General features: G+C 40.1%; 1 protein-coding gene and 1 pseudogene across 1 annotated transcript in view; one reads left to right on the top strand and one right to left on the bottom strand.

Annotated features, from left to right (window-relative positions):
• GGH (gamma-glutamyl hydrolase) overlaps positions 1-23,518 on the bottom strand; it is a 32,181-nt gene that overhangs the window by 5,665 nt on the left and 2,998 nt on the right. The window contains exons 3-8 of the mRNA XM_055431715.2: positions 21,486-21,536; positions 17,724-17,808; positions 14,538-14,676; positions 10,986-11,092; positions 10,809-10,899; positions 6,890-7,027 (exon numbers count right to left, since the gene is read on the bottom strand). Of these exons, the coding sequence (XP_055287690.2) occupies positions 6,890-7,027; positions 10,809-10,899; positions 10,986-11,092; positions 14,538-14,676; positions 17,724-17,808; positions 21,486-21,536 (611 nt within the window). The remainder of the gene's footprint in view (positions 1-6,889; positions 7,028-10,808; positions 10,900-10,985; positions 11,093-14,537; positions 14,677-17,723; positions 17,809-21,485; positions 21,537-23,518) is intronic.
• LOC129559878 (SUMO-activating enzyme subunit 2-like) lies at positions 2,550-4,653 on the top strand (annotated as a pseudogene).

The following is a 23,518-nucleotide window of genomic DNA, read 5'->3' as shown; positions in this document are numbered from 1 at the left end:
TAGAGACCAAAAGAAAGCAGGAGTAGCAATACTCATATCAGATAAAATAGACTTTAAAACAAAGGCTGTGAAAAGAGACAAAGAAGGAAACTACATAATGATCAAAGGATCAACCCAAGATGAATATATAACAATTATAAACATTTAGCACCCAACATAGGAGCACCGCAATATGTAAGACAATTACTAACAAGTATGAAACGGGAAATTCACAACAACGCAATAATAGTGGGAGATTTTAATACCCCACTTACATCTATGGATAGATCAACTAAACAGAAAATTAAAAGGAAACACAAACTTTAAATTATACAATAGACCAGTTAGACCTAATAGATATCTATAGGACATTTCACCCCAAAACAATGAATTTCACCTTTTTCTCAAGCACACACGGAACCTTTTCCAGGATAGATCACATCCTGGGCCATAAATCTAGCCTTGGTAAATTCAAAAAAATTGAAAACATTCCAAGTATCTTTTCTGACCACAATGCAATAAGATTAGATCTCAATTACGGGAGAAAAACCATTAAAAATGCCAACATATGGAGGCTGAACAACACGCTGTTGAATAATGAACAAATCATAGAAGAAATCAAAAGAGAAATCAAAATATGCATAGAAATGAATGAAAATGAAAACACAACAACCCAAAACCTCTGGGACACTGTAAAAGCAGTGCTAAGGGGAAAGTTCATAGCAATACAGGTGCATCTCAAGAAAAACGTCAACTAAATAACCTAAATCTACACCTAAAGAAACTAGAAAAGGAAGAAATGAAGAACCCCAGGGTTAGTAGAAGGAAAGAAATCTTAAAAATTAGGGCAGAGATAAATGCAAAAGAAACAAAAGAGACCATAGCAAAAATCAACAAAGCCAAAGGCTGGTTCTTTGAGAAGGTAAATAAAATTGACAAACCACTAGCCAGACTCATCAAGAAACAAAGGGAGAAGAACCAAATCAATAAAATTAGAAATGAAAATGGAGAGATCACAACCGACAACACAGAAATACAAAGGAATATTAGAGAATACTATCAGCAATTATATGGCAATAAAATGAACAACATGGAAGAAATGGACAAATTCCTAGAAAAATACAACTTTCCAAAACTGAACCAGGAAGAAATAGAAAATCTGAACAGGCCAATCACGGAACTAGAGGCTGTAATCAGAAATCTTCCAGCAAACAAAAGCCTAGGTTCAGACGGCTTCACAGCTGAATTCTACCAAAAATTTACAGAAGAGCTAACATCTATTCTACTCAAACTCTTCCAGAAAATTGCTGAGGAAGGGAAACTTCCAAACTCATTCTATGGCCACCATCACCCTAATCCCAAAACCGGGTAAAGATCCCACAAAAAAAGAAAACTACAGGCCAATATCACTGATGAACATAGACGCAAAAATCCTTAATAAAATTCTAGCAATCAGAATCCAACAACACATTAAGAAGATCATACATCATGACCAAGTGGGCTTTATCTCAGGAATGCAAGGATTCTTCAATATCCACAAATCAATCAACATAATACACCACATTAACAAACTAAAAAATAAAAATCACATGATTATCTCAATAGATGCAGAGAAAGCCTTCGACAAAATTCAACATCCATTTATGATAAAAACCCTCCAGAAAGTGGGAATAGAAGGGACATACCTCAACATAATAAAAGCTATATATGACAAACCCACAGCAAACATTATCCTCAACAGTGAAAAACTGAAAGCATTTCCCCTAAAGTCAGGAACAAGACAAGGGTGCCCACTCTCACCACTACTATTCAACATAGTTCTGGAAGTTTTGGCTACAGCAATCAGAGCAGAAAAAGACATAAAAGAAATACAAATTGGAAAAGAAGAAATAAAACTTTCACTGTTCACTGATGACATGATCCTCTACACAGAAAACCCTAAAGACTCTACCAGAAAACTACTAGAGCTAATCAATGAATACAGTAAAGTTTCAGGATATAAAATCAACACACAGAAATCCCTTGCATTCCTATACACTAATAATGAGAAAATAGAACGAGAAATTAAGGAAACTATTCCATTCACTGTTGCAACGAAAAGAATTAAATACTTAGGACTATATCTACCTAAGGAAACAAAAGACTTGTACATACAGAACTATAAAACACTAGTGAAAGTAATCAAAGAGGACACTAATAGATGGAGAAATATACCGTGTTCGTGGATTGGAAGAATAAATATTGTGAAAATGAGTATACTACCCAAAGTAATTTATACATTTAATGCAATCCCTATCAAGCTACCAACGATATTTTTCACAGAGCTAGAACAAATAATCTCACAATTTGTATGGAAATACAAAAAACCTCGAATAGCCAAAGCAATCTTGAGGAAGAAGAATGGAACTGGGGGAATTAACCTGCTGGACTTCAGGCTCTACTACAAAGCCATGGTCTTCAAGATAGTGTGGTACTGGCATAGCTGGAGCGGAAGCTGGGCCGCCCCTCCCCCACCTGCTTCCGGCCACGGCTCACTTCTCCCGCCTCCGCGTCCGCCACCGCCTGTGGTTGTCCCGCCATGGCACTGTCACGGGGGCTGCCCCGGGAACTGGCTGAGGCCGTGGCCTGGGGCCGGGTCCTGGTGGTGGGGGCGGGCAGCATTGGCTGCGAGCTCCTCAAAAACCTCGTGCTCACCAGCTTCTCCCACATCGACCTGATTGATCTGGATACTATTGATGTCAGCAACCTCAACAGGCAGTTTTTGTTTCAAAAGAAACATGTTGGAAGATCAAAGGCCCAGGTTGCCAAAGAGAGTGTACTGCAGTTTTACCCGAAAGCTAATATCATAGCCTACCATGACAGTATCATGAACCCTGACTATAATGTGGAATTTTTTCGACAATTTATATTGGTTATGAATGCTTTAGATAACAGAGCTGCCCGCAACCACGTTAATAGAATGTGTCTAGCAGCTGATGTCCCTCTTATTGAGAGTGGAACTGCTGGTTATCTTGGGCAAGTAACCACTATCAAAAAGGGTGTGACCGAGTGTTATGAATGTCATCCCAAACCAACCCAGAGAACTTTTCCTGGATGTACAATTCGTAACACACCTTCAGAACCTATTCACTGCATTGTCTGGGCGAAATATTTGTTCAACCAGTTGTTTGGAGAAGAAGATGCTGATCAAGAAGTATCTCCTGACAGAGCTGACCCTGAAGCTTCCTGGGAACCAATGGAAGCCGAAGTCAGAGCCAGAGCATCTAATGAGGATGGTGACATTAAACGTATTTCCACCAAGGAATGGGCTAAATCAACTGGATATGATCCAGTTCAACTTTTTACCAAGCTTTTTAAAGATGATACCAGGTATCTGTTGACGATGGACAAACTATGGCAGAAAAGGAAACCTCCAGTTCCATTGGATTGGGCTGAAGTGCAAAGTCAAGGAGAAGAAACCAGTGCATCAGATCAACAAGACGAACCCCAGTTAGGTCTGAAAGACCAACAGGTTCTAGATGTCAAGAGCTATGCGTGTCTTTTTTCAAAGAGCATTGAGACTTTGAGAGTTCATTTAGCAGAAAAGGGGGATGGAGCTGAGCTCATATGGGACAAGGATGACCAATCTGCAATGGATTTTGTCACCTCTGCTGCAAATCTCAGGATGCATATTTTCAGTATGAATATGAAAAGCAGATTCGATATCAAATCAATGGAAGGGAACATTATTCCTGCTATCGCTACTACTAATGCAGTGATTGCTGGGTTGATAGTATTGGACAGATTGAAGATTTTATCAGGAAAAATAGACCAGTGTAGAACAATTTTTTTGAATAAACAACCAGACCCAAGAAAGAAGCTTCTTGTGCCTTGTGCACTGGATGCTCCCAACCCTAACTGTTACGTATGTGCCAGCAAGCCAGAGGTGACTGTGCGGCTGAATGTTCATAAAGTGACTGTTCTCACCTTACAAGATAAGATTGTTTGTGAAAGAAAAACTTGCTATGGTAGCACCAGATGTCCAAATTGAAGATGGAAAAGCAACAATCCTAATATCTTCAGAAGAGGGAGAGACAGAAGCTAATAATCACAAGAAATTGTCAGAATTTGGAATGAGAAATGGGAGCCGACTTCAAGCAGATGACTTCCTTCAGGACTACACTTTATTGATCAACTCCTTCATAGTGAAGACCTAGGAAAGGATGTTGAATTTGAAGTTGTTGGTGATGCCCCAGAAAAAGTGGGGCCCAAGCAAGCTGAAGATGCTGCCAAAAGCATAATCAATGGCAGCGATGACGGAGCTCAGCCTTCCACATCCACAGGGTGGTTGTGATGATTAAATGAGCTGTATATGCAAAGTGCTCAGAACAGTTCCTGGCACATTCACAAGAGCAAGATGATGTGCTCATAGTTGATTTGGATGAAGAAGGTCCCGCATATAATGCTGGTATCAGTGAAGAAGAAAGAAGTCGCAAGAGGAAGCTAGATGAGAAAGAGGGTGTCAGTGCGAAAAGGTCACGCACAGAGCAGGCAGAGGAGCTTGAAGAGGTTATAGCATTAGATTGAACAGAAATGCCTCTGAACGGAACTTCTTACTCCATTAAGGCCTTCTGGGCAGAACCAGGTTATTTGTTACGTCCTTTGTTCCAAAGGGAAAAAATTGACACCAGTGACTTGAAAGTGATTCTGCTCCCTTTGAAAGCATTCATTTCGCTAGAACTATTAGAAACATTGCAGTATGCTGTATTGAAAGTAGGAGTATAGTTTTAAAACCCTTTGAACAAAGTATGTGCATAACCAGTCCATGAGATGAAACAACATAATGCATGTTGCCTTTTTAATGTAAATACCCTTAGGTATCATTTAACAGTTTTAAAATATTGTGGTTTAGTAAAGTTGATACCTGGTTATAAACATTATGCCTTTATTTTTGGTTAGAAGAAGAATTATTTTTAGCCTAGATCTAACCATTTTCATACTCTTAACTGACTGAAACAAATTCAAAGAAGTATCGAGTGCTATGCATTGAAATTTGTTTTTAAATGTTAACTGGCACTATGTATATTAATGTAAAACAGTTGTTAATTTACTCAAGTTTTCAGCTTGAACTGCCTGGTATGTCTGTGTAAGAAGCCAGTTTTTGTATATTGTTACAGTTTCAGGTTATTTATATTTGATGTTTTGTAAAACTCAAATACAACTATACTGTACTTATGGACCAAATAAATGACATCTGCATACTTGTTAAAAAAAAAAAAAAGATAGTATGGTACTGGCATAAAGACAGAAATATAGATCAATGGAACAAAATAGAAAGCCCAGAGATAAATCCACGCACCTATGGACACCTTATCTTTGACAAAGGAGGAAAGAATATAAAATGGAGAAAAGACAGTCTCTTTAACAAGTGCTGTTGGGAAAACTGGTCAGCCACTTGTAAAAGAATGAAACTAGAACACTTCCTAACACCATACACAAAAATAAACTCAAAATGGATTAGAGAGCTAAATGTAAGACCAGAAACTATAAAACTCCTAGAGGAGAACGTAGGCAAAACACTCTCCGACATAAATCACAGCAGGATCCTCCAAGACCCACCTCCCAGAATATTGGAAATAAAAGCAAAAATAAACAAATGGGACCTAATTAAAATCAAAAGCTTCTGCACAGCAAAGGAAACTATAAGCAAGGTGAAAAGACAGCCTTCAGAATGGGAGAAAATAATAGCAAATGAAGCAACGGATAAAGGATTAATCTCCAAAATATACAAGCAGCTCCTAAAGCTCAATTCCAGAAAAATAAATGACCCAATCAAAAAATGGGCCAAAGAACTAAACAGACATTTCTCCAAAGAAGACATAAAGATGGCTAACAAACACATGATAAAATGCTCAACATCCCTCATAATCAGAGAAATGCAAATCAAAACCACAATGAGATACCATTTCACACCAGTCAGGATGGCTGCTATCCAAAAGTCTACATGCAATAAATGCTGGAGAGGGTGTGGAGAGAAGGGAACCCTCTTACACTATTGGTGGGAATGCAAACTAGTACAGCCACTATGGAGAACAGTGTGGAAATTCCTCAAAAAATTGGAAATAGAACTGCCATATGATCCAGCAATCGCACTCCTGGGCATACACACCAAGGAAACCAGAATTGAAAGAGACACATGTACTCCAATGTTCACTGCAGCACTGTTTATAATAGTGAGGACATGGAAGCAACCTAGATGTCCATCTGCAGATGAATGGATAAGAAAGCTTTGGTACATATACACAATGGAGTATTTTTCAGCCATCAAAAAGAATGCATTTGAATCAGTTCTAATGAGGTGGATGAAACCAGAGCCTATTATACAGAGTGAAGTAAGCCAGAAAGAAAAACACAAATACAGTATACTAACGCATATATATGGAATTTAGAAAGATGCAAATGATAACCCTGTATACCAGACAGCAAAAGAGACACAGGTGTATATAACAGTCTTTGGGACTCTGTGGGAGAGGGTGAGGGTGGGATGGTTTGGGAGAATGGCATTGAAACATGTATATTATCATATGTGAAACGAATCGCCAGTTCAGGGTCGATGCATGATACAGGATGCTCGGGGCTGGTATGTGGGGATGACCCAGAGGGAGGATAAGGGGAGGAGGGTGGGGGTAGGGGGGTTTGGGAGGGGGAACTCATGTACACCCGGGGCGGATTCATGTCAGTGTATGGCAAAACCAACCAATATAATATGGTAAAATAATTAGCATCCAATAAAAATAAAAAAAGAAAAAGAAAAAAATAAATAAAAGTTAAACCTACACAACATTTATAGAACACACAAAAGTTCAGATGAGAGCAATTTCCTTCAGAACCACACTAGAGTGATAAAATTATAACCTCTGCCTCAAATTACCTTCAGCCACAAAGAACTCTGCTAAATAAAATGCAGTCTTCACAGCATTAGGTGCATGGGAAATGCCTTGTAATTGCCCCCACTCATAAGGAGCTTTCTCCGGATGCCACTGGACGCCATATATTGGATACCGGTATCCTGCACAAAGAATAGACTGGTGAGTATTAAACGGTAACAATGGTCTAAGATGTTACAATTATGTTGTATATTCTGTGTAGAACATTACTTTTATACCCCACAATGTCAGACAAAGTAAAACTGTGCATATTATTATCAGAAACAAAGAGTTTCAATTCACAGTCAATGTGAAGTTCATAATAAAAGTATTTCACTGACTTATAACCTTTTATGAGAGTCCCAGGTGACTAGTGGGAAAAGAACCCAGCTGTCAAAGCAAGAGACATAAAGAGACATTAGTTCAATTTCTGGCTCAGGAAGATCCCCTGGAGAAGGGCATGGTTACCCACCCACTCCAGTATTCTTGCCTGGAGAATCCCGTGAATAGAGGAGCCTGATGGGCTACAGCCCATGGGGTCAAAAAGAGTCAGACACGACGGAAGTAATTTAGCACGCATGCACAACTTTCTACAATTTGAAATATGATTTACTTTACTAGGTGATCAGAGTTGTTGTTCACTGTTTAGTCGCTCAGTTGTGTCTGTCTCTTTGCGACCCCAAGGACTGCAACACGCCAGGCTTCCCTGTCCTTCACCATCTCCCGGAGTTTGCTCAAACTCATGTCCATTGAGTTGGTGATGCCATCAAACTATCTCTCCCTCTGTCGTCCCCTTCTCCTTCTGCCTTCAATCTTGCCCAGCATCAGGGTCTTTTCCAGTGAGTCAGCTCTTTATATCAGGTGGCCAAAATTTTGGAGCTTCAGCCTTAGCATTAGTCCCTCCAATGAATATTCAGGACTGATTTCCTTTAGGATTCACTAGTTTGATCTCCTTGCAGTCTAAAGGACTCTAAAGAGTCTTCTCCAAGACCACAGTTCAAAAGCATCAATTCTTCAGCACTCAGCCTTTTTTATGGTCCAACTCTCACATCCATACATGACTACTGGAGAAACCATAGCTTTGACTATATGGACCTTTGTTGGCAAAGTAATGTCTCTGCTTTTTAATACACTGTCTAAGTTTCTCACAGCTTTTCTTCCAAGGAGTAAGCATGATCAGAGTAGAGTGGAATAACTGAGCCTCTGAATACAGACCAGTTCAATAGTCAGGGGTACATCTGATTAGTGACAAGTTTCTTCTACAACGGTTTCTTTCCCCGCCACTTCACATCACATCTTCATCCCCTCCGATATAATGACTTATTCATGTGAGAATGAAGTATGCCAGCATCTCTGGTGTCTTTATAGGTTAGCTAGTTTGTCTCAGCGTACACTGTACCTCTCTCACAGTCTGTGGAATGGCTCATGACTTCATTGAATCAATTTTAAACGGTTTTTTAAAGAAGCTTAAATGTGAAAGATTTTTGCTACTATAGTTCACTTATTCTTAGAATTATTAACTACTTTTCTATATAAAAATGATATGATCCCCAGGATTTACTCCAAAAAATATTCCAGTAGGAAGAAAAAGTAGATATGAAATAAGTAATGTCCGACTCTTGCGACCCCATGGACTGTATGAAATAAGAACGGCCACATAAATGTGAAAGTTGTTGAAAATTACTTCTAAGTGTGTTTTTTAAATTCTGTAACTTTTTAAAAATGTGAATATGTGTGATATTTGCCTTCTGAGAAATTTACATACTCATCTCATTTTTTTTCTTCACACATATGCCTTTCCTCATTTTAACAATTTATTGACCACAAATGTATTAATTCGTCTCTTGCTACACAAACATTACTGACTGGAGTGTTTTAATATTCACTTACATAACAAATCACTGGCCACAGGCATTAGTTTCTGCAAAAAAAACCCCAGTCAATAGTGTGTTAATTGGAAAAGAAATCCTCTATTACTGTTGCATTGAAATTAAAATCCTAACTACCATAAGAAAATACTTGAAGGAATGAGTTATATGAAAGTAGAGGTGTCCAGGAAAAAGAGCACTGTCCTCCTGCATCCCATGAGACTCTGCTAGGAGAGATCACATCACAGAAAGGAAGCCTACTTTATCCTACCCTTCCCAAGGCAAGGTTCACAAGAGGAGAACCTAAGACCAAGCAGCTGTGGCCACTACTCCATCCCTCTCCCACTGCCCCCTCCCCACCTCCCTGTTACATATTCTCTTTCTGGGACCACATGTGGTGACACCAGCAGGAGACCCATTGGCTAGATGACTAGAAAATCAATTGCTACACACAGATAACTGACAGGCAGATCTTCTAATATACTTCTCCGAGATATGAAAAGTACTATTTAGGATAAGAAACACCCTAGCTAGTACAAAACTAGACAGCATAGTAAAAAGCAGAGACATTACTTTGCTGACAAAGGTCCATATAGTCAAGCTATGGTTTTTCCAGTAGTCATGTATGGATGTAAAAACTGGACCATAAAGAAGGCTGAATGCCAAAGAACTGATGCTTTTGAACTGTGGTGTTGGAGGAAACTCTTGAGAGTCCTTTGGACTGCAAGGAGATCAAACCAATCCTACAGGAAATCAGTCCTGAATATTCATTGGAAGGACAGATGCTGAAGCTGAAACTATAATACTTTGACCACCTGATGAGAATAGCTGACTCACTGGAAAAGATTCTGATGCTGGGCAAGACTGAAGGCGGGAGGAGAAGGGGACAACAGAGGATGAGATGGTTGGATGGCATCAAAAACTCAATGGTAAGCAAACTCCAGGAGATACTGAAGGACAGGGAAGCCTGGCATGTTGCAGTCCATGGGGCCACAAAGAATCAGACACAGCTTCACAATTGAACAAGTGATAAATTGTAACAAAGATTTTTCAAATAGAAAAATAGATGAATGTTCAGACAGAGATACACACTGAAATTCAGAAACAATTGAGATTCACTCTTTTTTTTTCTGTAAACTGCATCACTGAAAGATCAATGCAGGTTCCTGACAACGTAGGTCCTGTCTCACTAATTTAGAACAAAAGTATCAAGAATAGGAAGAAAATATGCAAATAAGAGCATCTCCAGTGTTTCTATCTAGCAGGTATCAGGAAGTTTTCAGAAGATAAAATTTTCAAATGAGCCTGGTATGATGACACAGCCAGAAAGACACCAACACGGAAACCTGACGATGCCCTAATTTCCAAGCCAAATCTCTTTCATTTACATAATTAGTCATCCATTCAACATCTGGAAACACAAAGAAGAGTAAGACACAGTCTCAGCTCTCAATGAGCTCTTAGCTCTGAGCAGTTCTACACGCAGGATTCGTTGAGGGTCCACCCTTTCGGGTCCTGCTCCGTGGGGGTACTTTCCAGAGAGGGCGCTCCTGAGCTTCACCTCAAGTTCTCCTGATTCAGTAACAATGCTGGTTTAAATGCTCCATTTAACTCCTGGAGTTTAGGACCTAAATACCCTTACTGTCCTTTCATCAATGTATTTAGGGAGATTTTTTTCTGTATGCCAATCACATTTTTTGTTATTGTCTGGAGCATGTACTTAATCTGCAATGTTGCTAGAAACAGAAGTCATCTCCTCCATTTATCTTCACTGATCCTCCCCATAGTCTTCACCTCCCTTCCATTTTCATCACCTTGACCTAGAAGGTGACCCAGGTAAACCGCAACTGATTTGGAACCTGAGCAAAACATGGGCCTCTTTTCTCCAATAATGTCCTAACTTCCAACTTCAGTCCCCAAAGTTTAATTCATGATTTTATTTTTAAAAGAGATTTTAAATGATTTTATTCATAAAGACAGTTTATTCATAAGAGAACTATAAAATCAAAATTCATAAATATAGTAAAACAAAGTGTATATGTGCAGAGATACGTACCTTCCAAGGTTGAAATAAAGTCAATATTGCCATCTGTATTTGTAGTTAATACATTGAAAAATGCCTTTAACTTTTCATTCTTCGTAAAATTCTAAAGTGCAAAAATAAAATCAAAATGATTACTTCTGTAGTAAATCAAAATTTAGCATGGATTTCACTGCATAATAAATAAGATACCATCACGGAGAGGCTCCACTTGTGGAAATGTGCGGTCAGAGGTTCTACTGCTAATGACAGTAGCAAGTCAGCAGGAAAATTCTGGAACATTCTGCTCTGAAATGTACCTGAAAAAATTTAAGCCCAAGAGAAATCATTCAAACACAGGAAAAAAAAAAAATCCGCTTAAGTCACAGCCAGAGAGAGGCCACTGTGAAGACACAATCAAGATGACTAAATGATTTGCAAACACATCATTTCTACAGGAGTATTCTAGTTAGGCACAAAATAAGTTCAACACATAGTTCCAAATATGTTCCATACTTATGTACCTTTCTTCTAGAATTGCAACATAAATAACTAAAATTCTTCGGACATGATAATGAGCAGGCTAGCCACAGAGTAAGCAGAGGATTTTAACTTGAATTCTCTAGACAGGGCTGAAAAACAGGTAAAACTGCCCACATGTGTGTCTATTTGTTTGCTCAGGAAAGGACCTAGAACTTCTAACACATTTTCAAAGTATCTGGGACTTAAATGGTTAAAAATACCAACGATGTGGAAAAGAACACAAACCAGGTTACTAACCACTAGACAGATCAAAAGAAGAAATTTACTTCACTGAAAACTCTGGAGTCTGACACAGACACACAGCAGCAAAAGGATAAGAAAATCCTGATGGTAGTCAAGGCCCCAATGTCAGCTGTCCTTAAACGAGCCTGTCATTCAGGATGCTAACGGTCCATGAGAACCCCAGAGTTCCAGATCATCAAAATCTGCTGATTCCTTATTTCAGTGGATTTCATTCCTGGTTTGTATAAACTGTGTTTCAAACACACACTACCAACAGAAACTGACCCAAGACATACATTTCTCATATGACTTTTGCACTATTTGAATATGAAAAAGAGCTTTGAAAAGTACAGAGCATTTTATAAGTTCTGGGAATAACAACTACTGCTTTCCATCCAAAATCCTTAAGAGAACAAGAAAGGTTGGTAGCATTCAATTCTGATGATTCTGAGATCAAGTAACCCACAAGAATCATCTTTTTTTTTTTTTTTTTTGGCTGTGCTGCGTCTTTGCTGCTGCCTGAGGACTTTCTCTGGTTACACTGGGGGGCAGGTGGGGGGAACGTTGCTACTTTCTAGTTGCTGTGCGCAGACTTTGCATTGTGGGTGGATTCTCTCTTTGTGGAGAACAGGCTCTAGGGCACAGGGGTTTCAGTAGCTGTGGAGGACAGGCTCAGCTGCTCCACAACGTGTGGGATCTTCCCAGACCAGGGATCAAACCTGTGTCTCCTGCATTGGCAGGTGGATTCTTCAACACTGGACTACCAGGGAACTACCCAAGAATCAGTATCTATTTATACAAACTGGCAAATAAACAATTTGTCTGGTCTTTGTCCTTGGTTCCGGAATGGGAGCTTTTAAAACCCTTGGAAATTTCAAGGAAATTCTCAAAGGATGGACATGTCTTTGTAATGCTCATGAGATGGCATAAGGTGGCCCCTGAACAGCTTTGAGATGAGGCTGGGGATCAGAGAGACTGACCACGTGATTACAGCAGGTCTGGCTTTACCTGAATCTGCAGCACAATGGATATGAAATGGACTTCAAGAGTAAATCTAACTGAGTCAGCCTGATCTCCACGGATGGGATGGACGGAGACTAGAGACTGAGTTCAATAACACGGCCAGTGACGTAATCAATCGTGCCTTCGCAACGAACCTCCAGTAAAAACTGTAAGCACCAAAGCTCCCTGGAGCCACTTGGCTGGTGAACATATTGATGTGCCAGGAGGGTGACGTGCCCTGAGTCAACAGGAAAAGGGCAGGAGGTTCCGCATTCCCTCCAGACCTCAGCCCACGTGAATCCTTTACAGTAAAACTCTTACTGCAAACACAGCACTTTCTGAGCTCTGTCGGTCATTCCAGTGCATTATTAAACCTGTGTGTGAGTGTGTGCTAAGTTGCTTCAGTTGTGTCTGACTCTGCAATCCTATGGACTGTAGCCCGCCAGGCTCCTCTGTCCATGGGGATTCTCCAGGCAAAAATACTGGAGTGGGTTTCCAGGCCCTCCTCCAAGAGAATTTTTCTAACCCAGGGATTGAACCCACGTCTCTTATATCTCCTACATTGGCAGGTGGGTTCTTTACCACTAGAGCCACCTGGGAAGCTCTCTGTACTCAATGAGGACTACGGAGACCAGCCCTACCCACAGAGACACGCTGCTGTATAATTCACTGCTGTCATCACTTATAGGCTGATGTTTCCTTATAATAACATTTTATTGGTATGATAATTAGATTATTTTACTGCCTCCTCCATTCTGCTGCCCCACGCCCCTCCCCGATTGAGGATTTTACCAATGACAGCTCTTTCTCCCAGGAAACATGCGTATTTTGAACTCAGCTGAACACGGGCTGTCTGTAACCTCCTCCTTGAACCCGGGCCCACCGCCCCCACTTCCAATGCTGCTGCACTAGAGCCCGGGGCCCCAGGTGCCTTGGCAGTTGGCACAAGCGAGGACTGTCCACCCAGGAGGAGAGGGAGAGCGCCCACTGCCCCCCACCTAGGCACCCTCTCTCGGCCTTAGCTACATCACAGCCCTTGCGCCCCAACCCCACCCAGCCCCAAGCTTGGCCCACTTACAAAAAACATAAAAGCTTCCCACTGGGAAGCTTCATTAAACCCATGGGTATCCCCAAACTCATGGCCAGTTGATCAGAAGTGTGAGTAGCCTTGTGGCGTGAGTAGAGGCTCGTATCTGATGTAAGGGTAGTCTGGTCAGGGAGATGACCTTTACCTGGAACCTGAGCTACCTCCAGGTGGTATACTAGAATGGAGTACACCCCAGCTAGGGTCAAAACACAGTACACAGCCAAGGGGGAAATGCAGGTTCAACCCCTGGGTTAGGAAGATCCCCTGGAGGAGGGCCTGGCAACCTACTCCAGTATTCTTGCCTGGAAAATCCCATGGAAGAGGAGCCTGGTGGGCTATAATCCATAGGGTTGAAAAGAGTTGGACATGACTGAAGATAACATTTATGAGAGTTATGTTTAAAGTGCTTAGCACAGTACCCAGAAAACACTGTCTTATTTAACCCTCACAAAAAACCCTAGGAGTAAATGCTTTTCGAAATCATTTGTAAAAGACAGGCTAAATGATTCCGCAAGGAAGAAGTAACAAAGTTAGAACTCAAAACCAGGTCTTATTTTAGAGTTTTTTCATCATGCATGGTCCTGATATCACTAGAAGCAGTAAGTTATAAACATGCAAAATCCCTTAAGCCATCCTTATAACTCAGTACAAAGATCAGCCTGTGTACATAAGTTAAAAATAACCTGAGTGTCCAGAGGTAAAAAGCTTGTGACTGTTTTGAAGAATGAAGTGTTATATTAAGTTTTGGTTATTAATGTTTTAATTTTGTAGCCTTCCTGTCTGGAGAAATAAAATCCTTTAAATGAAAAAAAAAAAATTAACAAATGTTACATTTTTTGACTTGGATATTTGCAACTTACAAATCTTACCCAGTTACTACTTTTTTGAAGGAGCAAAAAGAAAATTCTTACCTCTAGAGAAGTTCAGCGGCAGTTTAATTCCAACAGTATCTGTAAGAGTTAATAAGCTCTCTCCACTGACCAGATAAATAAGCTCTTCAAATCCAAGGCAGGTGCCCCACACAGGAAAATAGTCTCCTTCGCCAAAACTCTTTGCAGAGTAAAGAGAAAAACTAAGCTTATTCATACTTTTCATAATAAAATTTATCCATTCAATTTGTCCTAACAAGACGGGCACCTGAGTCACACATGGATTTCTAAGGAATTTCCAAGATCAATATTAGTAAGCTAGCATTTTCTCTTTGATCAGCAGGTTATCACTTCATCTCTCTGTAGACCAAGCACCCACATAACAGTTAAGGTTTAACTTACCAAACTATCCAAACTCAGTTGTGCTGGGAAAGAGACAGACATCTGCCAGTCAACTACCAAACAACACATGTTATCATTTAGGGACTGTAAATATGCAAGATGATGCCAGATAAATGCCTATTTATACATTTTGTACAAATCCTATTGTTTTATATGACTATCCAGGTTTGAAACTACTCTGAATGGAGGTTTTCCTTTCCCTCCATTATCTCAGAATTTATAGTAACAGCCTTCAGCCAATCAGATTTAATCTGATGAAAGCCATAATTTGGAAGGAAGGGAACAGACAGCAAGCAAAAGTAACAACTTTTCAGAGAGTAAACTAAAGAAGTACAAATGTACTAGGGCTCTCAGAGGGAATTAAAATGACTAGTGTGACCAGGAAAAAAGTCTTCTAGTGATTGAATTTTCTGATTAACTAAAGATTACACCCGTATGTACTGACAGTTACAAAAATGGGTTTTTGTAACTTCCTTAAAACCAGTGGTTTTCCTGCATAGACTGTAAAATATAACCTAACTGTGTGTGTGTGTGCGCTCATTCTCTCAGTCATGTCTGACTGTTTGCAACCCCATAGACTGTAGCCCACCATTCTCTTGTGTCCATGGGCTTTTGCAGGCAAGAATACTGGAGTGGGCTGCCATTTAACACATTTTAAATGCAGAAAATATTAGGGAATTTTTTTCTGTTCCTCTGTAAGAAAAATATAGAACAATATTAATGCTTATATTTTCTACTTCAAGATATGATTTTAATACTTCATATACAAATCTAGGAAATTTTTACTTTCAGAAGTTAGAATTGCATATGCTACGTTGAAAGGTCTTACGGCATTCACTTAACAATAAACACAAAAGAAGACAGAACTGCTGTTTCCATATGTACCAAGTTTGATTTCTGGACTAAATGTTAAATCCCCACTTGCTGGGACCACATCTTTTACTTGTTGTGATCAGCAGAACAAAGGACACAGAGTGGAACCATACAGATCGAACAGAAATCACTCCTGAAGGCTGCTGCTTCTGAGGGCTTGTGGACCCCGGTGGCTACACCCAAACGGAAGTTCAAGATTGCTAAGCTTTTCTTTTTGCTTTGAAATCTTCAAGTTGTCAAATAGACCTTTCGTGTCTTATTGGTTGGGCAGTTAGGTGACTCCTTTTTTTTTAATTGAACAAACCAGGTTACACACATCTATTTGGCGAAAGTAAGAGTTACTTTATAATATTCATATATATGCTTCCCAAATGCATTTTTAAATCATTCTTGTTATAATTTTGTTAAACTTCTATTTTGCTCATTAGTTTTTCCAAAAACTGTCCACTGAGCAGGTACTAAGTACACAGAACCATATGGTATGAGACGAGGAATGCCTCAAAGGGCATCAGAACCATGCAATCTAATGAGACACCAACAGCCAACCCAAGACAAAAGCCCCTTAATCTCAGAGAGCTTCCCTGGTAGCTCAGTGGTAAAGAATGCAGGAGATGAGGATTCAATCCCTGGGTCAGGAAGATCCCCTGAAGAAGTAAATGGCAACCCACTCCAGTATTCTTGCCTGGGAAATCCCACAGACAGAGGAGCCTGGCGGGCTATAGTCCATGGGGTCACAAAGAGGTAGACATGACTTAGTGACAGATCAACAACAAAAAAAAACTCTACAAGTTGAGCAGGAGAAGGATGCCATTCCAGCGGGGGTAGAGGGACACCTCCCCATAAGGTGCACAACCCTTAGCCCTGAAAGCTAAGGCACAAATGACAGGCGAGGTAGAAAGAAACAGACTAAGCAGATTTGAAAGTAGGACACAGGGTATGTTCTAGAAACACCAGTCTGACTGCAAGGACCTGTACAAACAAAGGCTGGAAAAGGTGGGCTGTGGACACACTCTTCAATCAAAGACTATCTTGACTCAAAGACTACAGAAGGCTACAGGTCATTGAGCCAAGTCAGTCAACATTTTCCAACAAGTATCTCACATGATAAAGGCAGTTTCTTAGGGAATTATTTAAGGTTGGGTACATGGTAGGGCCGGAGAAGGCAATGGCAAGCCACTCCAGTACTCTTGCCTAGAAAATCCCATGGATGGAGGAGCCTGGTTGGCTGTAGTCCATGGGATCGCTAAGGGTCGGACAGGACTGAGCGACTTCACTTTCACACATTGGAGAAGGAAATGGCAACCCACTCCAGTGTTCTTGCCTGGAGAATCCCAGGGATGGGGGAGCCTGGTGGGCTTCTGTCTATGGGGTCGCACAGAGTCGGACACGACTGAAGTGACTTAGCAAATGGTAGGGTCAGCAAGATTAATTAGAAAATTGCTGCTAACAGTTCCGGGGAGAAATCCCAAGAGTTTGAGGTAAGATGCAAAGGCAGGCGCAATGTGAAGTTACAGAGAAGCCGAGAGGCTCCACAAGTCACTGCACATGGAGCCTTAGGGGCGAAGTTAAGTGTGAAGCAGGTCAAACAGGATTGGATGAGTTGAGGGCAGCTTGCGAGGGGAGATGAGAATTAACAACCTATGAGCAACGCCCAGTACATAAAAAGACTGCTTACTCAGTCACCATGAGTGCCTGGTTCATGTTAATGAGCCCGGGTACAGAGGCCTGGTCAGCAGAACTGGAGGGTTCCCTGGAGTCCAGAATTAAATGAAGCACACAGAAAATAGGTGACAGCTGCCCCAGGGTGGAAAAGAACCAGCACCTCAAAAGTTAAAGGGGTGATGAGACTACAGTAATGGTGAAGGAAGTATCACCACATGCTCTAAAAAAGAATTATCCTTTTGGAAAATTACAAAAACTCACCTGGAATAATAAGAAATAACCGAGACTTACCTTTATGGACAAGTTGTAAAACATTTTGGCCACATGAGCGTAACCTGACCTCATGAGGTTAACGCTTCCTCCAGGGAAAAGGACTCTAAAACAACATCAAATAGGGTGCACTTCAGCCTCTCCTCCTGCCCAGAAAATCAACAATCTTTTTATTTTAAAACAACCTTTCCTGATTACATAAGCAGCCAGAGCACTACAGAAAATGAGAAAAGTTAGGCAAAAAAATATAAAACACTTACAATCCCACATATTTGTAAACTATTGCAGTGAACAATGCATTTGTGCATATTCTACCAAACTTCTTGGATAAACAAGTCTATTTTTGAAATAGAGTATGGATAAGTTAAAGAAACTGGGGGCAAGGAAGAATATGCAGAGCTAGAAATCAAGTAGAAATAAAATTCTAAGTATAGCTATTAATAGGTTTAAATTAAGATGACCAGAGATGCCAAAATCAACTGCAGGTTCATAGCCATGAGTCAGTCTTGGCTCACCAAAAAAAAAAAATTGTTTTAACCATAAAGAATGAACTAGTCATAAAAATACAGTAGGACAGAAATGAATATCCATGAAAATTTTCATTTATTATTATTTCCCTGAGTTCTCTTCAGAAATAAGAATGGCATCAGAAAATTTTGAAAAAGAACACAATGACAATTCTAAAAAACTTCCCAGAAAAAAAGAAAGAGTGTCACAAACATCTGACTATTGGACTCTACCAATAGAGGAGATATATAGAAAAGTATTTATATTTTTATTTCAACTTTTCAAGTTAAAGAGCTCTTAAAGTAACTAAGGACATTCTAAATGAATTACAAAGATTGGATAAAATATATTAAAATTTTTAAAAAGTACTTAAATATGATTTTGAGATGTAAGAAATATCACTTTTGAGACTGTTGTTCATTCAGCAATAGGTATTAGCCTGGAGAGTCAGAGATGGACAATTCTTGCTGTTGGTAAGGTCACTGCTGCTGCTGCTAAGTCGCTTCAGTCGTGTCCAACTCTGTGCGACCCCAGAGACGGCAGCCCACCAGGCTCCCCCATCCCTGGGATTCTCCAGGCAAGAACACTGGAGTGGGTTGCCATTTCCTTCTCCAATGTGTGAAAGTGAAAAGTGAAAGTGAAGTCGCTCAGTCGTGTCTGACTAGTAGCGACCCCATGGACTGCAGCCCACCAGGCTCCTCTGTCCATGTGATTTTCCAGGCAAGAGTACTGAAGTGGCTTGCCATTGCCTTCTCCGGGTAAGGTCACTATCTGGCAGGAAATACCACAACTATAAGGTAGAACATCTGCCACAGAACCAAGCAGGAACGTGGTTTAATGAAGACTCATTAGCAGTTCTCCCTTTGCACTGACTTGGTATTTAAAAAGCTGCCTCTGAACGAACTTGGCATGTTTAACCTCAGTCCATTCAAAAGTAAAACTTGACTGTCCCTCCTGATTGACAAACACCTTGAAAGCAAGGCTCCCCCTTTTCATCTCTGCACCGCACCCCCAAAACAGTACAGGGTTCACTGCATAACAGGGCTCAGTAAAAAGTGGTTCTTAAAGTGGGAGGCAAGTCATGCTCACTTTATTTTCGAGGTTCTATCTCATGGTCTCTCCTGGACTTATCTTTGTCCATGCCAAAGTACACTGCACATAGCAGGCACTGTAAATATTTCACTAAATTGAAATGATTTTAAATACTTACTGATCTAAACGGAACTGAATGCAAATGATCGCTCTGAACACAGCTTTTTTAAAAAAATGGACAATTTTCTTTTAATTTTTAAAAGTTCTTTTAAAAAATGCTTTACAGTAAGATAGACTCCCTCTATTCCACTCCCAAGCAAAAATAACCACCATTAAGTTTTGCTGCGTTAACCTGATATATATTATGTATGTCTCCTCACCCCAGCTTCAAAAACAAACGCAAATGGGAGCACACTACACACACCTCTGTGTACCATGCTTGTTTCGTGTAACAATCCCACACTATTCAGGTTACAACAGTGATTCAGGGCATCTACAGACACCCTCATTTTTAACCATATTCTATCATATGAGTTGAGTTTATTTTTTAACCCAGTTCCCAACTGATGGGTGGGTGGATGGGTTCCAAATCAGGGGTATATCAAACAATACGACAGTACATATGTTTGGGCCCAGGTCATCATATAAGACAGGACTATATCTTTTTTGCTTTACTTTTTATTGAAATATAGTCAAGTTTCAATGCTGTGTTAGTTTCAGATGTACAGCAAAGTGACTAGGTTTTCTTTTCCAGATTCTTTTCCCTTATAGGTTATTATAAAATACTGAGTATGATCCCTGGGCTGTACAGCAGACCCATACTGGTTACCTATTTCACATATAGCAGTGCATATATGTTAGAGGAGAGGATTATATTTGTAAAATAAAATTCCTTCTGAAGCATTTCCTGTGTCACATGGTATGTGCATTTTTAATTTCAAAAGATTATAAAACTGCCCCCAAAAGACTATCTAACTTCCACCCTGATAGAAGAAATTTTCACCTTCTATGAGCTAGCATGAGCTAGTATGGGGAAGTCATTCTGACTTGTACATAATTTGACTTGAATTTTATGCTAATAAGAACAGTCTGTCTATGGTCCATCAAACATGTTCTGTACCTCTGCTTTAACCATTAAGAAAAGAATGCATTATCTAGAAGTTAAAGAAAAGTCCACTCTGAAGACAGGGATAAATGGTCGCCCTTCCTATGACGCCCATGCTAGCGGTCCTTCCAAGATAAGGTTCCCTTGCCAGACATTAAGGTCATGCTGATTTGCTGGCCACATCTCTGTCAAAACCTGGAAGGAATGTAACCCTGTCATGTTTGACGTACATTCTTTGATCTGTCAAGATACTCCGTTCCGTTCCGTCGCTCAGTCGTGTCCGACTCTTTGCGACCCTGTGGACTGTAGCCTAACCAGGCTTCTCTGTCCATGGGATTCTCAAGGCAAGAATACTGGAGTGGGTTACCGTTTCCTTCTCCAGAGGATCTTCCCGACCCAGGGATCAAACCCGGGTCTCCTGCATTGGAGGCAGACGCATTAACCTCTGAGCAACCAGGGAAGCCTGTGTTTTTCCAAAGCACTTTCTTTCTGGGCTATAGTCCTCAGTATGGTTTGAAGAAAACTTTCTTCTATTCCTTAATGTAGATTGTATCTTATTTGCATCAACTCCTATAAAGTATAAGAACACTGTTTCCTCATACCCTCACCTTAGCACATCATCACATTTTCTGCTTTCTGCCAACTTAATGGTTTTTAATTGTTATAATTAGCTTTCCTTTAATTATGAGTATGTCTCACATTTTCTCATATGATTTTTTTCTGTGAGCTAAGCAATCATATCTTTTGTGTTGAAGCTAGAGGATATAAAACTTTTACCAAATTCTATTCACATCACCTTCTGAAAGATAACCAATTAATATCTTCAGTCTTAAGACACAAATCCCCTAAGCAAGCAGTATGCCATGGCCTTCAGAGTGGCTTCAAAGCCTTTAAGACAAGCATTAAAAGAATAAAAATGTCACACATTAAAAAAAATATGTTATCTACTATATAACATTTATATTTTAACCTGCCTTCCCTCTGCAGGATTTTTGCATCTCTCAACAAAATAATTTCTATAAAATAACTCAGAAAACATTTATACCCCTGAAAAATATTTACCTAGAAACATGTATTCATATGTACTTTTTCACATCATTTAGACCTCATATAGTCTTAAACCAATGTTGGCAACTTACCCATTAATAGATTTGAAAAGCTTTTCATACTCTTCATTTTCAAGATCAAGCCTGAAAATGATAAAAACAGTTACAAAACATCCATTTCCAAAACTGAAGAAAGAAAGTATCTAAGTGAAGCTACCACATTAATATTTAAAAGCCAGGTGAAAATAATTCTTTTTTAAAAAGTATTTATTTATTTGGCTGCATCAGGTTTTAGTTACAGCATATCAGATCTAGCTCCCTGAGCGGGGATGGAACCCAGACCCCCTGCACTGGGAGCACGGAGTCTTAGCCACTGGACCACCAGGGAAACTGCTGAGTCCCAGTGTCCTGCCAGGTGAATCTCCCCAGATTATGTCAACAAAGAGGGAACCAGTCGGGACACAGAATCTTCACCATGGACATTCAAATCAGCATGGGCAACCACCACCATCAGGAGCTTGAATGGACTGAGATGAATCAGCTGGACTCTGATCATTTCACTCATTCTAAGAACGGTTCCCATGTTGTCCATGCCTGAATTTGGGGGCCCAGTGCATCACTATTAAGGGGCTTAACTGTGGGGTGGGGACGGGGGTCACAAACTTACGTGTCTGAGAGACCATGAAGGCAAAACAGACCAGGGCACGTTCTTTGAACACAGATGATATTTGCATGCTATCAGACTTTCTTGAAACACAAGATCCCCTCAATAAATTCTCTTTAAGTAAAACAGTGTATGTCTAGTAATGATGGCAAATGACAGCTTCGGAGCATGAAAAGGAGCAACAGGCACTGCTGCCAATGGACAACTCTTGCTCTGTTCAAAATTAACTCCAGAAAATTGTGTTTAAAAAAATAAAGGCCAGAAATCCAGACTTTTATGAAGTCTCCTGATTTGTACATACCTTAAACACTACGAATGAAACAGATTTTTAAACCAAAAGTGCCAGTAGGCTGCCACATGCCACCTCTCAGGAGGCAAACACCCTCTGGGTCCCTCCAGTTCTAGGGCAGGAGATTATAATAACCTGAGTACACCGGGCACCACAGGATGAAGGCCAGATAGGAGGAAGGGCACCAAACACAAATGTCTTCACCTGCTCAAAGATTCTGCTGAGGTCTCCCATCCACCTCCTCTTTCCTTCTGAACTGCAGAAGTCAGTCCCCAGCATCGGAAATTCAGAAATAAACCCAACCAACATCATCAGTGTGATCACGTCTCATTCTATATTAGGCAATCCTTTGCAGGCTACTCTGGGAATTTAGCTGCCACGTATTACACTGCTTTTATAGAATCACATGATTCTAATTCTGAGCAATATACCTTAAAATGAACTTTGGGAATCCAAGCTGGAAATTAACTGGTATGTCATGTTTTCAACATCTAAGTCATAAATCCCAGTATTCTGCAAGTCATCAGTTTCAAAACGTCCCATTTCAAAACCTCCGTCATTCTTGTCTATTCCTCCCCGTGCCCTTTCATCCTAGCAGTCATCAAGTCTTACTGATTTTTTTTTAAAGACATTTACCTAGCAATTCTACAGTTCTACAACCACTGCTCTAAGCCAAGCCTTCCCTGCCTCACACCTAACCCACTCACATCTCTGAACTGGCCTACTGTCTTTTGTCTCTCCCACCTCCCACCCATGTTATTAGACCTATTTTCTAAAAGAACAGCTTGCAGAAAAAGCTTCCAGGATCAAAACTTTGCAAGTTGTCTTGAGGACTGTCCAGAACCTCCACCTCAGCTCTAAAACTCTGCTGTTAGTTAAGTTCCAAAGAAGATTTCATTTGAAAAAATTAGACTGCTATGAAAAAACTGAAGACTAATGTCAAAAGCAAATGTTCATGTAAACATAAAACTATTTTGTGGTACTCTTCTCAAAATTGTAGTATTTGCATTTTGAGTATTAATGTTCTGCTTTTGTTACCATTTTTTAATGTGAAATTATTCACAATAACAGGTTTTCCTGAGCAAACAGTTGTGTTTTATGTGTGAAACCACTTACAATGGATTAGGTGAGTGTGCTAGAAGAGCCTCATATACACTATTTTCGGGTGATAAG

This window comes from Moschus berezovskii, chromosome 16 (assembly GCF_049115385.1).
Source record: "Moschus berezovskii isolate FMDL1 chromosome 16, NW_MosBer_1.0, whole genome shotgun sequence".
Taxonomy (NCBI): domain Eukaryota; kingdom Metazoa; phylum Chordata; class Mammalia; order Artiodactyla; family Moschidae; genus Moschus; species Moschus berezovskii.
The sequence above is the reverse complement of the archived record's forward strand: the minus strand, read 5'-3'. Positions and strand labels throughout refer to the sequence as shown.